At 52.4% G+C, this 12,904-nt stretch overlaps 1 protein-coding gene across 11 annotated transcripts; it reads left to right on the forward strand.

The window, feature by feature from the left end:
• The first annotated feature begins 165 nt into the window (after nucleotides 1-165).
• Nucleotides 166-12,900, forward strand: LRRC71 (leucine rich repeat containing 71). 11 transcript variants are annotated; one of them, XM_079109279.1, is made up of 15 exons: nucleotides 166-1,113; nucleotides 3,815-3,964; nucleotides 4,271-4,399; nucleotides 4,475-4,550; nucleotides 4,761-4,838; nucleotides 7,122-7,190; nucleotides 7,410-7,569; nucleotides 7,646-7,729; nucleotides 7,814-7,903; nucleotides 8,546-8,695; nucleotides 8,870-8,963; nucleotides 9,344-9,432; nucleotides 10,717-10,831; nucleotides 11,164-11,282; nucleotides 11,552-12,900. In XM_079109279.1, exons 1-15 carry the CDS (start codon nucleotides 954-956, stop codon nucleotides 11,666-11,668), a joined length of 1,680 nt encoding a protein of 559 aa, XP_078965405.1. In that variant the 5' UTR covers nucleotides 166-953; the 3' UTR covers nucleotides 11,669-12,900. The 11 variants fall into 11 exon arrangements, with proteins under 11 accessions (XP_078965405.1, XP_078965406.1, XP_078965400.1 ...); XM_079109280.1 differs by having other exon boundaries at nucleotides 10,720-10,831; XM_079109274.1 differs by having other exon boundaries at nucleotides 4,271-4,550.
• The last annotated feature ends 4 nt before the right edge of the window (nucleotides 12,901-12,904 follow it).

Below are 12,904 nucleotides of genomic sequence, written 5' to 3' on the forward strand. Positions count from 1 at the left end.
TACCAATGACACTTTGAAAAGTACTAAGACAGATGGTAAATTGTGTGTTCTGCGAGTTCTGTTGAGGTCCCAGACTTCCCCAAAGGGTGAACTTTTACAGGGGACGGGCTGGTGGCGGCGTGGGGGGGGGGGGGGGACGGCGGGGAATGTAACAGAGGAAGGTGACAGGAAAGTATATACTTAAAGGGGGCCCAGCAGGTAATGATTTGAATTCTGGATTCCAAGGATGTGAGCTCATCAACTCATTAGCTGACTGAGTCCCCAAAGCTCCAGGAGACTAAATAGGTTGAAGAGAAACCCAACCTCACATCCACGGGGCGGGGTTTCTGGGCCTTTTCCGCTAGGTGTTCTCTCCTTATAGGATAGGTAAGCGGATCCCGGAAAGTGGACCTGCTCCCACCCTGGACTCTCCCTTCTTTAGCGTCCTCCCACTGCCACCATCTCTGTTATGCCCGTCCAGTCCCTGCTCTCCCGGGCTCAGGCCCCCGGTGGCTTTGGCTTGCCCGGCGCCCGCCCTATCCCGGCCTCCTCCGCTCTGGTTCGGTCTAGGATCCGCCCGTCTCTCTGCTCTGGCCTCTCCCCCTTCTCAGAGACCCTCTCCAAGCCGGGTCCTCTAGGGTTCACCAGCGCCTGTGATTTCGCACCCGCCAGGTCCCGCACTTCCCCTTCTGCTTTAGCCCCGCCCCTCCGGTCAGATCCAGCGGGCTCCGCCCACCCGGCGTCCCCCACTGCTTGTTCTGGCCTGCGGCGCCCCCTGCCGGCCTCACGTGCGCTCTGCATTGCCCCTGCCGCTGGCCAGCCCGCCGCGCGCGGTTGTCTTGGAGAGGGACGCAAAGGCTCTGCCTCAACAGGCGGGTGGAAGCGGAAAAGACCTCTGATTCAGTCATCCCCAGGGTGAGCCCCAGAGTCCTGTATTGTCTTCCCGCCCCGACGAGGGTCCCGGAGGCACCAGCATGTCTAGCGAGTCGAGCGCGCCGGGAGGTTCACCCAGGACCCCTCGTCCTGGGACCCAAAAGTCGTCCGGATCGGTGACCAAGAAAGGGGAGCGCTCGGTCAAGGAGAAGCCGCCGACCGTCCTGCCTCCGGTGGGCGAGGAAGAACCCAAAAACCCTGGTACGCTGGCGGCGGGGTTTGCGGCTCTGCGCATTCCACCCGCCATTCCTTGCTGGGTTAGCCACGCTGAATTCCTGAATTTCGGCTTGGTAGATAGTTCAGTGGAACTTGATCTTATAGAACCCACTCTAGTTTGGGATGCTGACAAGTACAATAAAATGGTATAGCCGGGCTCCTCGCAGTGACTGGGGAGGAAGGGGCCTAGGGCTGGAGGATTGCAAGTTCAAGGTCAGCCTCAAACAACTTAGAGTTGTTTTGTTGGTAAAACAAACAAAAAGCCGGGGATGTAGTTCGGTGGTAGAGAGCCACTGGGTTCAATCCCCAGTACCCCCTCACCAAAACAAAAATAATAATAATATTAAGTAGGGGTGTGACTCTTCTTGTTGCAAATGATAGAACCCTAACCCGAACTAATTAAGCACAAAGGGGAATTTATTAGAAGGTTTCCTGATGCAAGTTTGACAGCTTTGCAGTCAGAGAGGGATTGCTGTCCCTGGGATGGAGGTAAAACAACTTGGGAAAGGCTTTGATTGTCTAACCTTGTCAGGGCTGGTTGTGGAGTTTTTGGGGTGGGTTATGAGAGCTGGAGAAAGAGCATCTTCCAGAAAGGAACACAAGATAGGATAAAATGCCCGTTACATTAAACACACACACACACACACACACACACACACACACACACACACACACACAGTGGCTGCTGCATGGACAGTAGAGCAGAAGAGACAGAGAATAGCTCAAGGAGATGGGTTGAGACAGCCCAGTCCAGGAACAGTGGTAGTTGGGGTACGGCAGTGATGGTGGAGAGGAGTGGATGGGTTAGACTTCTCAAAGGTGGAAGTAATAATTTGGTGAAGGACTGGACAGGGTGGGGAGTTAGGAACACAGCAACAATCATTCTCAGGTTTCTGGGCTGGGAGCTGGGTGAGCGGAGGTGCCGTTCATGGAGAAGGGAAAGCTGGAAGGAGGGACATGCAAAGGAGGGCCTCCAAGGGGTGAAGTCAGGTGGGCAGCTGTACCTGTGGGTCTGCAGTGCCCAAGAGAGTTCAGACTGGAGAAGTGTCTCTGAGAGCTGCTAATGTTCTGGCATGTTTAAGCCACGGGAAGTGAGAGAGATACTCTGGAGAAGAAGGAGGGAGTATAACTAGAGAGGACTCAGGACCCAGACTTAGAGCTGGTGGAGAAGGAGGAGCTGGTGTGGGATCCTGAACAACTTTGATCCAGAGGTATGAGAGCATGGGGACCCTGGCTAGAGCAACAAGCAGGTCATGGTCATTTTAGCAGGCACCATGGTGTGCTGTGGCAAGGGCAGACATGGGGCTGAAATGGGGTAGGGAGTGATGGCTGATATAGGTATATAGGTTTAGAGAAAATCTTAGCCAATAGCTTCTGTTTTTCAAGAAGCTGTGAGGCAAAGTCCTTGGTGAGCCTGAAGAAGAGTTGTGGGAGGGGAGGAGCTACCACCACTGTCTAGTGGGGAACAACTGACTAAAGTGCATAGGGCACAGAACATTTCTACCACTGCATGATTATTTTTCCCCCCTTTTGGGTGGGGGTGCCAGGGATTAAACCCAAGGTTTTGTCACATAGTAGGCAAGCAAGCTCTCTTACATGCCCAGCCCTGTTGCATGAAATTCTATGAAAGAGTCTATGCAACCAGAATCTCTGGGGATGGGACCCAGGAAGCTCTCCACCCAGTGACTTGTAAAAACATTAAAGTTTGAAGATCTCTGTTCTTGAGAAGGAGAATGTGAATGAAGCAAGGAAGTTTGAGGGGTGCTCCCAGCACAGGGTTCAGCCTGGGTAGGAAGAGAGGACTGCAGGAGTAGGCTTAGGATGGGGTCACCCCTGCCAACCTTTGCCTTCTCTTATGCATTTGGTCCACTGGGCTGACATTTCCTGTGCCTGGGGGAAAATGTGTTTCTCTCAACCTTCCCTACTGAACCCAGGAGTCTCAAACTTCTCTGTGTCTTGCCAACACACCCTGGGGGTGGGCTACTTCCTGTTCAGCCATAGGAGTCCCTCCAGGGCACCTTCCACACCCTTTGTCCCCCTTCCGTGAACTCCAGCTTTCCTACTGCTTCCTTTCTACTGCTTTCAGCACTGGTCTTTACAACAGGGCTTACATTTTTTAAACAACTGTAAAGATGTGATCCCAGGCAGGGCTTGGTGGCACACACCTCTTATACCAGCTTCTGGTCAGGCTGAGGCAGCAGGATGGCAAGTCGCAGTCTCTGAAAGGGAAGGGAGACAGGGGTGGAGCCTGGGATGCGGACACCCTGTGAAAGGTGGAGCATCACTCTTCCAGGGAGTGGAAGCGCCTGGAACCAGAGGGTGAGTGGAAGGAACCAGCACAAAAAAGGCGTCAGGAGCCTGAGGCGGCGGCACAGGCCTGTAATCCTAGAGGCTCGGGAGGCTGAGGCAGGAGGATAGCAAGTTCAAAGCCAGCCTCAGCAATTTAGCGAAGCCCTAAGCAACTTAGCGAGACCCTGTATTTACATAAAATGTAAAAAGGGATGGGGATATGGCTTAATGGTTAAGTTTCCCTGGGTTCAAAACAAAAAAAGTGGTCTCTGAGGGGCGCTACCCGGAGGCCCAAGAGCGTGGGAGGCCGGTCCCTGGAGGGCGCCCTGGCTCTCTGCTGCCCTCTGGCGGTGTGGGGGCGCTAAAGCCTATGGGCGGGGCTCTCGCCTTCCCGCAGAGGAGTACCAGTGTACTGGGGTCCTGGAGACTGACTTCGCCGAGCTCTGCACGAGACTGGGCTATACAGACTTCCCCAAGGTTGTCACCCGGCCCCGCCCCCACCCGATCTTCATCTCCTCGGCCTCCATGTCAGAAAAACCCACCCCAGGTGAGTGACTGTGGGGCCCTGAGGTACCTGCCAGGGCTGTGGTCCATCCGTGGCCTCCCATGGTACCGAATGGCGCGGACGCAGGTGGTATGTGTGTATGTGCACGCGAAGGGCTGAGATTCGGGCGCGCGGTGGGGAGAGGCGGGTTGTCTCCTTCTGTCTTCCAAGTCCCAGCACGGATTGGCCTGGCAGAGAAACTGCGCGCTCGGGCCAGTGCTGTGTGCTCCACTCCCTCCGGTTCAGTGGCGGGTCTCCGGACCTCCGGGTGTTGGTTCTGTCACCCTCCTTCTCACACCTGCCTTCTAGATGATCAGCGACTGTCGGCGTCCTGTAGCCTCAACAGCCTGGAGAGCAAGTACGTGTTCTTCCGGCCCACTATCCAGGTGGAGCTGGAGCAGGACGACAGCAAGGCAGTGAAGGAAATCTACATCCGCGGTGAGCCCGGGTTCCGCTGCTCCCTGGCGACCCCTCCCCTCCCAGGCCTGAGGCACCTCCTCCTCTCCCTTGCAGGTTGGAGGGTTGAGGATCGGATTCTTGGTATCTTCTCCAAATGTCTGCCCTCCCTCAGCCAGCTGCAGGCCATCAAGTGAGCGCGCTGGGGGCATGGGTGACCGGCCCTATCGGGACTGGGGCTCCTGATGGCTTGAAAGAGAGAGGAGAAAGGGTGCTAAAGTTCCCAGGGACTGTAGGAAATTGGGAGGGGGACGTCTACAAGGATGGGCCTGCTTGGGAGGACTGTGGGTAGGGGTTTCAGCAGGTTAACTCCAGCTGCTTCTGTGCTTCCTGCCAACTCCAGCTTTTGGAAGGTGGGGCTGACGGATAAGACCCTGACCACCTTCATCGCCCTCCTGCCTCTCTGTTCATCCACACTCAGGTCAGCACAGGGGAGAGGCCACCAATGCCTGGGGACTCTGGCTGGGCGGGCCACCAGAAGGGGGGCAGTTTGGGTGTAGAAGAGATGAATTCCAGCTCTGGTAGGCCTGGTTGACATCCAGTGGAAACAGCTCTGTCCGTGTGTGTTAGATCATGAAACTCTCCATGGACAAGAAGCAGTCCTGGTTTCAGCCTACACCAGTATCCAAACAGCTCAAACTTTGGGCTTCATCCCCTCTCTGCCAGTCCTGCTACCACCTACCCTTCCAAGTCATCTCCCTTGTTCCCTAGCCCAGTATGGGGAGTAGTAATACAGTGTTTATCCTGTAGAAACTTGAAGCCAGGGAAGGAGGAATAAATACTGCAGGGCAGTATAGGGACTGTGGAGGTGGAGGAATGGTTGGTGGTGGCAGGAAGGAGTCCCACCCCACCTCATGAGTTGGGACAGGAAGATGTGGAAGGCTGCTTGGGGAGGAGATACTGAGCTGAGCCCTGGAGGCCTAGGTGCAGCCCAGGCTTTAGGAAAGGACGTTCTTGCACAGGAAGGATCAGGAGTGAGGATGGGGTGGTATGAGGGTGAGGGTGTTGTGAGCTAGTGTAATTCCAGGTGTGGTTTGGTGTACAAAGGAGAGATCTGACTCTGATGCTGGCCCCTTCTCGAAGCTTCCACAGCACCCTGGACTTTTTCTGACTCACAGACTGTTTCCCTCAGTGCTACACATAGGGGCTTGCCTGACTTCCTCTTGGGGATGGCATGGATGTTCCTGTTGAAAACCCGGACTATGTCTTCTTTTTTAATTTTTTTTAAAAGTATGTATTTTAGTTGTAGATGGACACAATAACCTTATTTTATTTTTTTAGTTTTATGTGGTGCTGAGGATTGAACCTAGTGCCTCACACTTACCTGGCAAGTACTCTACTACACAGCCACAACCCCAGCTCCTGGACTGTATCTTCTTTAGCGGGCTTCCCAGCAGTCTTTGTGTAGTACATCATGAAATGCACATTTTAGTCAGGCTGAGGATATGGTTCAGTGGTTAAGCACCCCTGAGTTCAATTCCCAATGCAAAAAACAAATGAACACACACACACACACACACACACACACACACACACAATTTTATTCCATCATGGAAACTAGAAACACTTTAGCTGGCAGAGAAAGAACCATAGGAATTCATTATGAAAGGATAATTCATACCAGCACAAAAATAATTAAAAATGAATTCAGTTTATTTGAAAAGACACTTATTTGGAATGTCTTTACTAGAACACTGAGCAAAAATTACAGATCATGGTCAGGCATGGTGGTGCATGCCTACAATCCAAGTGAATCAAGAGGCTGAGGCAGGAGAATCACAAGTTTGAGGTCAATCTGGGCAACTTAGGGAAACCCTATCTCAAAAAAAAAAATTTTTTTTTTTTTAATGCCCGGGGATGTAGCTCAGTGGTAGAGCATCCTTGGGTTCAATCCTCAGTACTAAGGGCGGGGCGGGGGAGAATACAGATGCTGGAAGAAAATGCTTAACTAGAGAAATTTCTAGTTGTTGATTTAATTTTTTGTGTGACTTAGGAAAAAGACCTTTGTTTTCTGAAAAGCTATTACTCTGTGTAGGGATCATGTAATTTTGTTATTATTGTGTAACAAAGTAACCCCCAAATTTAGTGGCTTAAAATCATAAACATTTATTATCTTAACAATTTCTGTGAGATCATCTTGGCGTGGATTAGCTGGGTGCTTCTGGCTCAAGGTCTGTCTTGAGAAGGCAGTGAAGCTGTTGAGTGAGTTGTGGTCATTTTAAGGTGAGATGGGCAGAGATTCTGCTTTCAAGCTCATTCGTGTGACTGATTTCAGTGGGGCCTCTCCAGAGGCCCACTGAGTGTCCTTATGAGAGGGCAGTTGTTGAGAGTACCAGAGAGCATCCAAGATGGAAGCCACAGTCTTTGTCACCTAAACTCAGAAGTGACATGTCATCTCTTCTGTCATATTTGGTGCATTGTAAGGAATTCATTGGATCTAGTCATACAAAAGGGGAGAGTATTACACAGGGCCTGAAAATCAGGAAATGAGGATTTTTGAAGGCCATCTTGGAGAAGACCTTACCACAGGTCAACTTTGGGGTTTCACCTGGCCACCTTCCTGGGTTTTTATTATGGAGGAATTATCACATATATTTTTTAAACTGGGGGCTGTTGCTCCCCAGAGACCCAAACTTCCTCTCCATCCCCTTCCTTACCTGGTATCAACGGTAACTACTCGTTCTTAGATCTCTCCCACCCTCAGGAAAGTGTCTCTGGAGGGAAATCCACTGCCAAAGCAGTCATATCACAAGCTCATGGCGCCGGACAGCACGTGAGGTTCCTTGCCCCATCCACGACCCCTCCTTCCTGTCCCTCATTCCAAGTCATCTTTAGCCCTCACCTTTCCTTGTCCTTCCAGCGTATCCCCAGGGGTCCCCAATTCCTGCTCACTTGCCTTCAGACTAGACGCCCCCCCCCCCCCCATTTCCTGAGAGCGCCCAGTGGTACCCGGTGTTTCCAGCGACCCTCATTCTCCTTCCTGCTGGCCCAGGATAGCTCACCTGTCTCTGCGGAACAACAACATTGATGATCACGGAGCACAGCTCCTGGGCCAGGCACTGTCCACACTGCACAGCTGCAACAGGACCCTCGTCTCACTGAACCTGGGCTTCAACCACATCGGGGACGAGGGCGCGGGCTACATCGCAGACGTGCGTATGCTACGGTGCAGGGCCTGCAGGAGCAGGGCTGCCCCGCCCACGCTCACGCGACCTCCCACCTTCGCAGGGGCTGCGTCTCAACCGCTCCTTGCTCTGGCTCTCCCTGGCTCATAACCGCATCCAGGACAAAGGCGCCCTGAAGCTGGCCGAAGTGGGTTTTTCGGTCGGTCGAGGCAGGGGAGGTGGACCCAATTACCCCCAGAAGCCATGTCTGACGGTGCCGGCCTTGTCCCAGGTCCTGCGCCCCTTCGAGCTGACACACACGGAGGTGGTGGAGCGCCGGCGCCTCCTGCTGGAGAAAGGGTCGCAGGAGCGGTCGCGGTCGGTGAGGAGCCACCCTGCCAGCTTACCAGTTGGAAGCATTTCTAATCTTAGTCCTCCCTCCCTTTATTGTGACTTTCTCTCAGATGCACAGATCTAGATGCACAGATCTAACGAGTGTTTGCCAAGCCTCTGCTTGTGGGGCTCGAACTGCAGGATTGTCTATGGGCAGTATGTAATGGTTGAAGGGATACTAGATTTGACTGCGTGGGACTTGAAATCTAGCTCATCCACATACCAGCTTGTGGCCCTGGACATGTTATTTATCCTCTGTGCCTGTATTCTCATCTGTAAATGGATGTACTTGCTAGCATTGAGAGGAGTAAATGAGCTAGTTCATGTAAGGCATTTAGAAGAGAGCCTGGTACTTAGCTCAATAAATCTAGGATAAATTCCTCACTCAATATGAGAGCCCCCATCTTGACCCTCAACTCATCCACACCCATACCTTCGCTATTTTTCACCAACAGTTCCTTAACCCAGAGGAAAGAGCATCATAGGAATTGTTCTAGCATTTAGGCAGAGAGATGGGTGATGGGGTGCTATCAGCCCGACTGCTACCCACGAATAGGCTTCTCCTTATCCATTCCCCCATCAACTGGGGGCTCTAGTGGCTTCCTTTGCCCCTTCCCATTTGTGAACATAGCCCTCCTCCTCTCGACATGGGGACTTCAAAATGGATCGGGACAAGTCTCAGACGCTGGGGATGAGCGCGGCTGCACTGGCGGACAAGCCAGACAAGATGCAGACAATGAAAGCCCCAAAGGGCCTGAGCAAGAAAAAGGAGAAGCCAGGGGTAGGTGTGCCTGGGAAAAGAAAGCCTGAGGTGCTGGAATGGCAGGGTAGGAACATCGGTGATGTACAGAAGGGGTGGAAGGAAGAAGGCCCAGTGAGCCTTTCAAGGTCCACCCACCTGCTGCCCATCCCTCTGGGAGGTGGGACTTTCGGTTCTCTCCTGGATGCTCTACAGGAAGTGGTCAAGAAGGAGGAGAAGTCAGGGTCTGGACAGTCGCCCACACAAGGAACCCCTAAGAAAGAAGACACTGCAAAGTCAAGCAAGGGGAGTAAGTGTGAGCAGTTCTCTCAGGCACCTTCCCTGTGTGGAGGGAGAGCATTGGGCAGGATGCAGGAGACTCTTCTTGGCCTGGATGTATCTGCCAGGAATTGGTCTCTCCCCCTCTCTTCTTTAGTTCTTACAGCAAGATGATGTGGAAGGCCCCCTGGGCCCAGACATCATGACCCACCACCTTCCACAGCTTATTTCCTGGGGGAGGACCTGTCCTAAGAATAGGAATCCACCTATCTAACTAGGGTCTCCTTCCAGCTGTCTCGATTGCACCCAGGTTCAAAGTTCTCAGTTTGCCTTACTTAGCCCATTCTTTCTGGGGAGCGTGGGTGGTAGCAGAGGTCTGCTTTGTGCATCGTGGCTCCTCTTCTGGCCCAGAGGTAACCATCCCCGAGCAGAAGCAAAGCAAGGGAAAAGGGACCAAGATGGGGAGCAAAGAGAAGCGCAGCATCCTTCTGGAGTCTGAGGTAAGCTGTCGGAGTAGCAGAGGTGGGGTCCAGGTTTACCTAGGAGGTTCCACCCCTAGCTCCTTCTGGAATGTGGTCTCTAGCCCTGAGTTGTGGCAACAGCCACTTTCTCCTCAAACTTGGTCCTCTACTGCCCTTTCCACCATGCCCCAAATCTCCAGTCCAATCTGGGCCTGCTCTGGGAATAATGGAGCTCCGTGCTTCCCTCTCCCCTCCCAACTTGGGCACTACCTTTCCTTGTCTGGTAGTAACCCATACTTTGGATCTGTTGTCCCAACAGAGGCTGCTTCCCTAAAGGGAAACCAGTTCATCACCATCACCTCTACCATTTGCTTGCATGCTTGTATAAGGAACAAAGTGTATTGTCTTTTGTCCCTCTCAGCAGCTCCCAAGGGCACTTTTTAGTCACAACACCGCCCCACCCCGCCTCCTGCAGGGCTCCTCCTTCAGACTTCTCTTTTACACCTGGATCTTTCCTCTCAACTTGGGCCAATCTGCTCCTTGCTTCAGAAGCTTCATGGGCTGCCAACTTTATCCCTCCCAGTTCTTCATCCTGCCAGCTGTGTGAGGGTCTCGTCTCCTCCATCAGACACTCCCAACCCCCTTATGTACTCCCAAGGCAGGGAAGGACCCAGTCCACTTTTAGGATTCTTCCCTGGCACCCAAGACAAGCTCTTACAGAAGAGGAAGTGAGAAGGAGGAAGGGGTGGGTGCCTTTTAATCCCCACTTTGGTTTCTGCCTGTCTTGGGTTGGCTGCTATTTCTCACCAGGTCCTTTGCAGTTTTTCATTTTTTCTTCAGTGTCATCTTGCTCCAGGCTGTTTTCTTCATTGCTGTAGGTGTTAAAAAATACTTAGTAAAACCCAAACACCATGTGTGGTTTTATCCTGTGGACCCTTTGCACCCATCATGTTCCTTGCCTGGAACATCTTTCCCTGTCTTCTCCATCTGAGGATATCTATAAACCTTCACACTTCAGCTCACCAGTCACCTCTTGCAGGTGGCCATTCCTGGCCTCTCAGACTTGTCTAAATGTTCCTCCTCTGGGCTCCCACAGCACTCCAAGATTACCTGTGTCAGGTGCCACGCTATACTGCATTCCCATTTCACTCTCTGGCTCCCGATACCACGGAGGGTATGAGCTTATTTCTTTGCGTCCCCAACACCAAGGACAGAGCCTGGACTCTAGCTGGCACTCAAAACATGTATGTTGAATGCATGAATGAATGAATGGCCTGTTGACCAGCTCCCCGCTCCTCTGCTGCAATTAGTATTCTACTTTAGCAGCTGGTTGCTGAAACTACTGAGATGATCAACCCTCTCCTGGAGCCCGTCGAGCACCGGGATGGGAAGGTTTTCATGCCTGGGAACAAGGTCCTTTTGCACCTCAACCTCCTCCGTATGTTTCCCAACTTCCCTGTTGTGCCATGGGTCTGGCTACCTGGGTGCCCACTCCGACTGCATGGGGGCGCACTTGCTTCTCCCATGGCTGGACATCACGTCTTGCATGGGCCAGGGGTGAGGGGAAGTTCTGGGTCAGGGAGGAGGCTGAGGATATTGAGAGGCAGATGGAGGCAAGCAGGTGCAAAGGGTGGAGGGAATTCAGACAAGGAGTAGAGGGCTGGGTTCTGGGAAAGGTGGTCTCAGGCTGGTGAGTCTGGGAATGGGGAGTGAAGGAGCCTCGCTGTGGAGGGTGGTGGTGTAAGAGGCACAGTCTGTGCCTTCCACTAGGAAACCGCATCACAGAGGTGGGGCTGGAGGCCTTCCTCACTGCAGTGCAGTACCAGGTGCAGTTCAAGTCTAAGGGCGTGTCCAAGGGTCCAGTGGGGCTGCTGTGGCTGTCTCTGGCGGTGAGTCCCTATCCCTGTCTTGTGCCATTGCTGCAGGCAGCTTCTCCCTTCTGATTCCCGATTCCAAGAAAGGTCTGCAGTCCTGATTCTTTTTTTTTTTTTTAATCACAACATAACTTCTGTTCCTCCTTTTCTATCCCCTTTGGTACTGGAGATTGAACCCAGAGATATTTTACCACTGGGCTATACCCCCAGTCCCGAGAATTAATTAGTCCCAGAGGACTAATTTTCATTCCTGTCAGCTGCCACCCTTCCTTTTCCTCTTCTAGAAAAACTGCTTTGACCCACAATGTCCCATGTACACCACGATCCAGGAGCTGATGCTGCCAAGGGACCCCATCAAGACCAAGCTCAGAGAGGAAGAGGCCATGGCTTTCCCTATCTAGCTCCCTTCTGCCATCTTCTCTGAGACTGAGGTGCCACAGAAGCACCTCCTTGTCCTGTGTGGACTAACCTCTCCAGGGGAGATATTGGATCAATAACAAAATCTATTGCTGTACTTTTTGAGATCTTAAACTTCGTTCTAGAAATACTTAGAACATTTGAACTCTGAGAGTCTGTTCATGTTACAAGGCCAGAAATGGCAGAATAGTGATGGTCTGGATCACTCCGCGGTTATGCTAGGGATATCTTAGTCCCTCTGACATCCGCCAGCCAGGGGAGTCACTCCTCTGCCTCCTGTGGGCTAGGTTTTACAAATCTAAGCAAACCACTCCCTCTGCCACATTCCCCAGAAGAGATGTACTTTGCTAGGGATTGCATTCAGCCTTTGGTCCCGCAGGCAAAGACTTGGGCTTGGTTACTGACATGTACAAACTGGAAAAGGGAGGAGTAGATAGGTAGGGTAGAGGACCTCAGCATGACCAGTCCCCTAGCATACTCCCTTCTGTTTTTCCTACCTGAATGGCCCAGGTGTTTGGTTTGGAAGAGACCAGGGGGCACAGCTTAAGAAAATGCAAAGTCATGGCAAGCTACTTGGGACCAACTGCGGAGTATATTAACACTTATATAGTAAAGGCATTAAACATGATAGTCAGCAACTGAAATCAGAGACACCCAGATAGCATTGAGGGTCCTGAAGTGGCCCAGCACTGCCCGACTGCTACCTCCACTGAAAATATGCCTAGAACACAGGACTGGTTTCGGGGAGCCCACCTCCAATCTACATGGAGTCTTCAGAGAAGGTGCAGAGGTACCAGTCTCCCTCACCTGAGCAGACTGCACCTGCTCCACATCCCCTCAGCCTCTATTTCCCTTATTACTTTGCCTCTGTTTACCCCAAACTGCCCTGTCCTGCCTAGTGTGTGGCCTTTGCTCTCACAGGCCCCTGGCCTGTGAGCACTCACAGCCCTCATGGTCTGTTGGCCTCCACTGCCTCTGAATGAACCCAGGGTGCTCTACCACTGAGCTCCATCCTTTATTTTCTTATTATGAGACAGGGTCTAAGTTTGCCCAGGCTGGCCTCCATCCTCCTGCTTCAGCCTCTCAAGTTGCTGGGATTACAGGTGTGAGCTACAGTGCCCAGCTGCGTTTAGCATGTTTTGCATTTTTTTGGTGTGGGGTGTATAACTTAGCTTGCCCAGTCCCTGTTCAGGGAATAGGCACCTGAAGCTCTGGGAGAG

The sequence above is a fragment of the Sciurus vulgaris genome (assembly GCF_902686455.1).
Source record: "Sciurus vulgaris genome assembly, chromosome: 1".
In the NCBI taxonomy this organism is placed as follows: domain Eukaryota; kingdom Metazoa; phylum Chordata; class Mammalia; order Rodentia; family Sciuridae; genus Sciurus; species Sciurus vulgaris.

What these genes read in the sequence shown, in the direction of transcription:
- LRRC71 (XM_079109274.1), top strand. Translation starts at nt 954, where the DNA reads ATGTCTAGCGAGTCGAGCGCGCCGGGAGGTTCACCCAGGACCCCTCGT. An exon ending in TTTGCACCTCAACCTCCTCC is followed by an intron (nt 10,832 to 11,163) that starts GTATGTTTCCCA and finishes GCCTTCCACTAG; the next exon opens with GAAACCGCATCACAGAGGTG. An exon ending in TGCTGTGGCTGTCTCTGGCG is followed by an intron (nt 11,283 to 11,551) that starts GTGAGTCCCTAT and finishes TTCCTCTTCTAG; the next exon opens with AAAAACTGCTTTGACCCACA.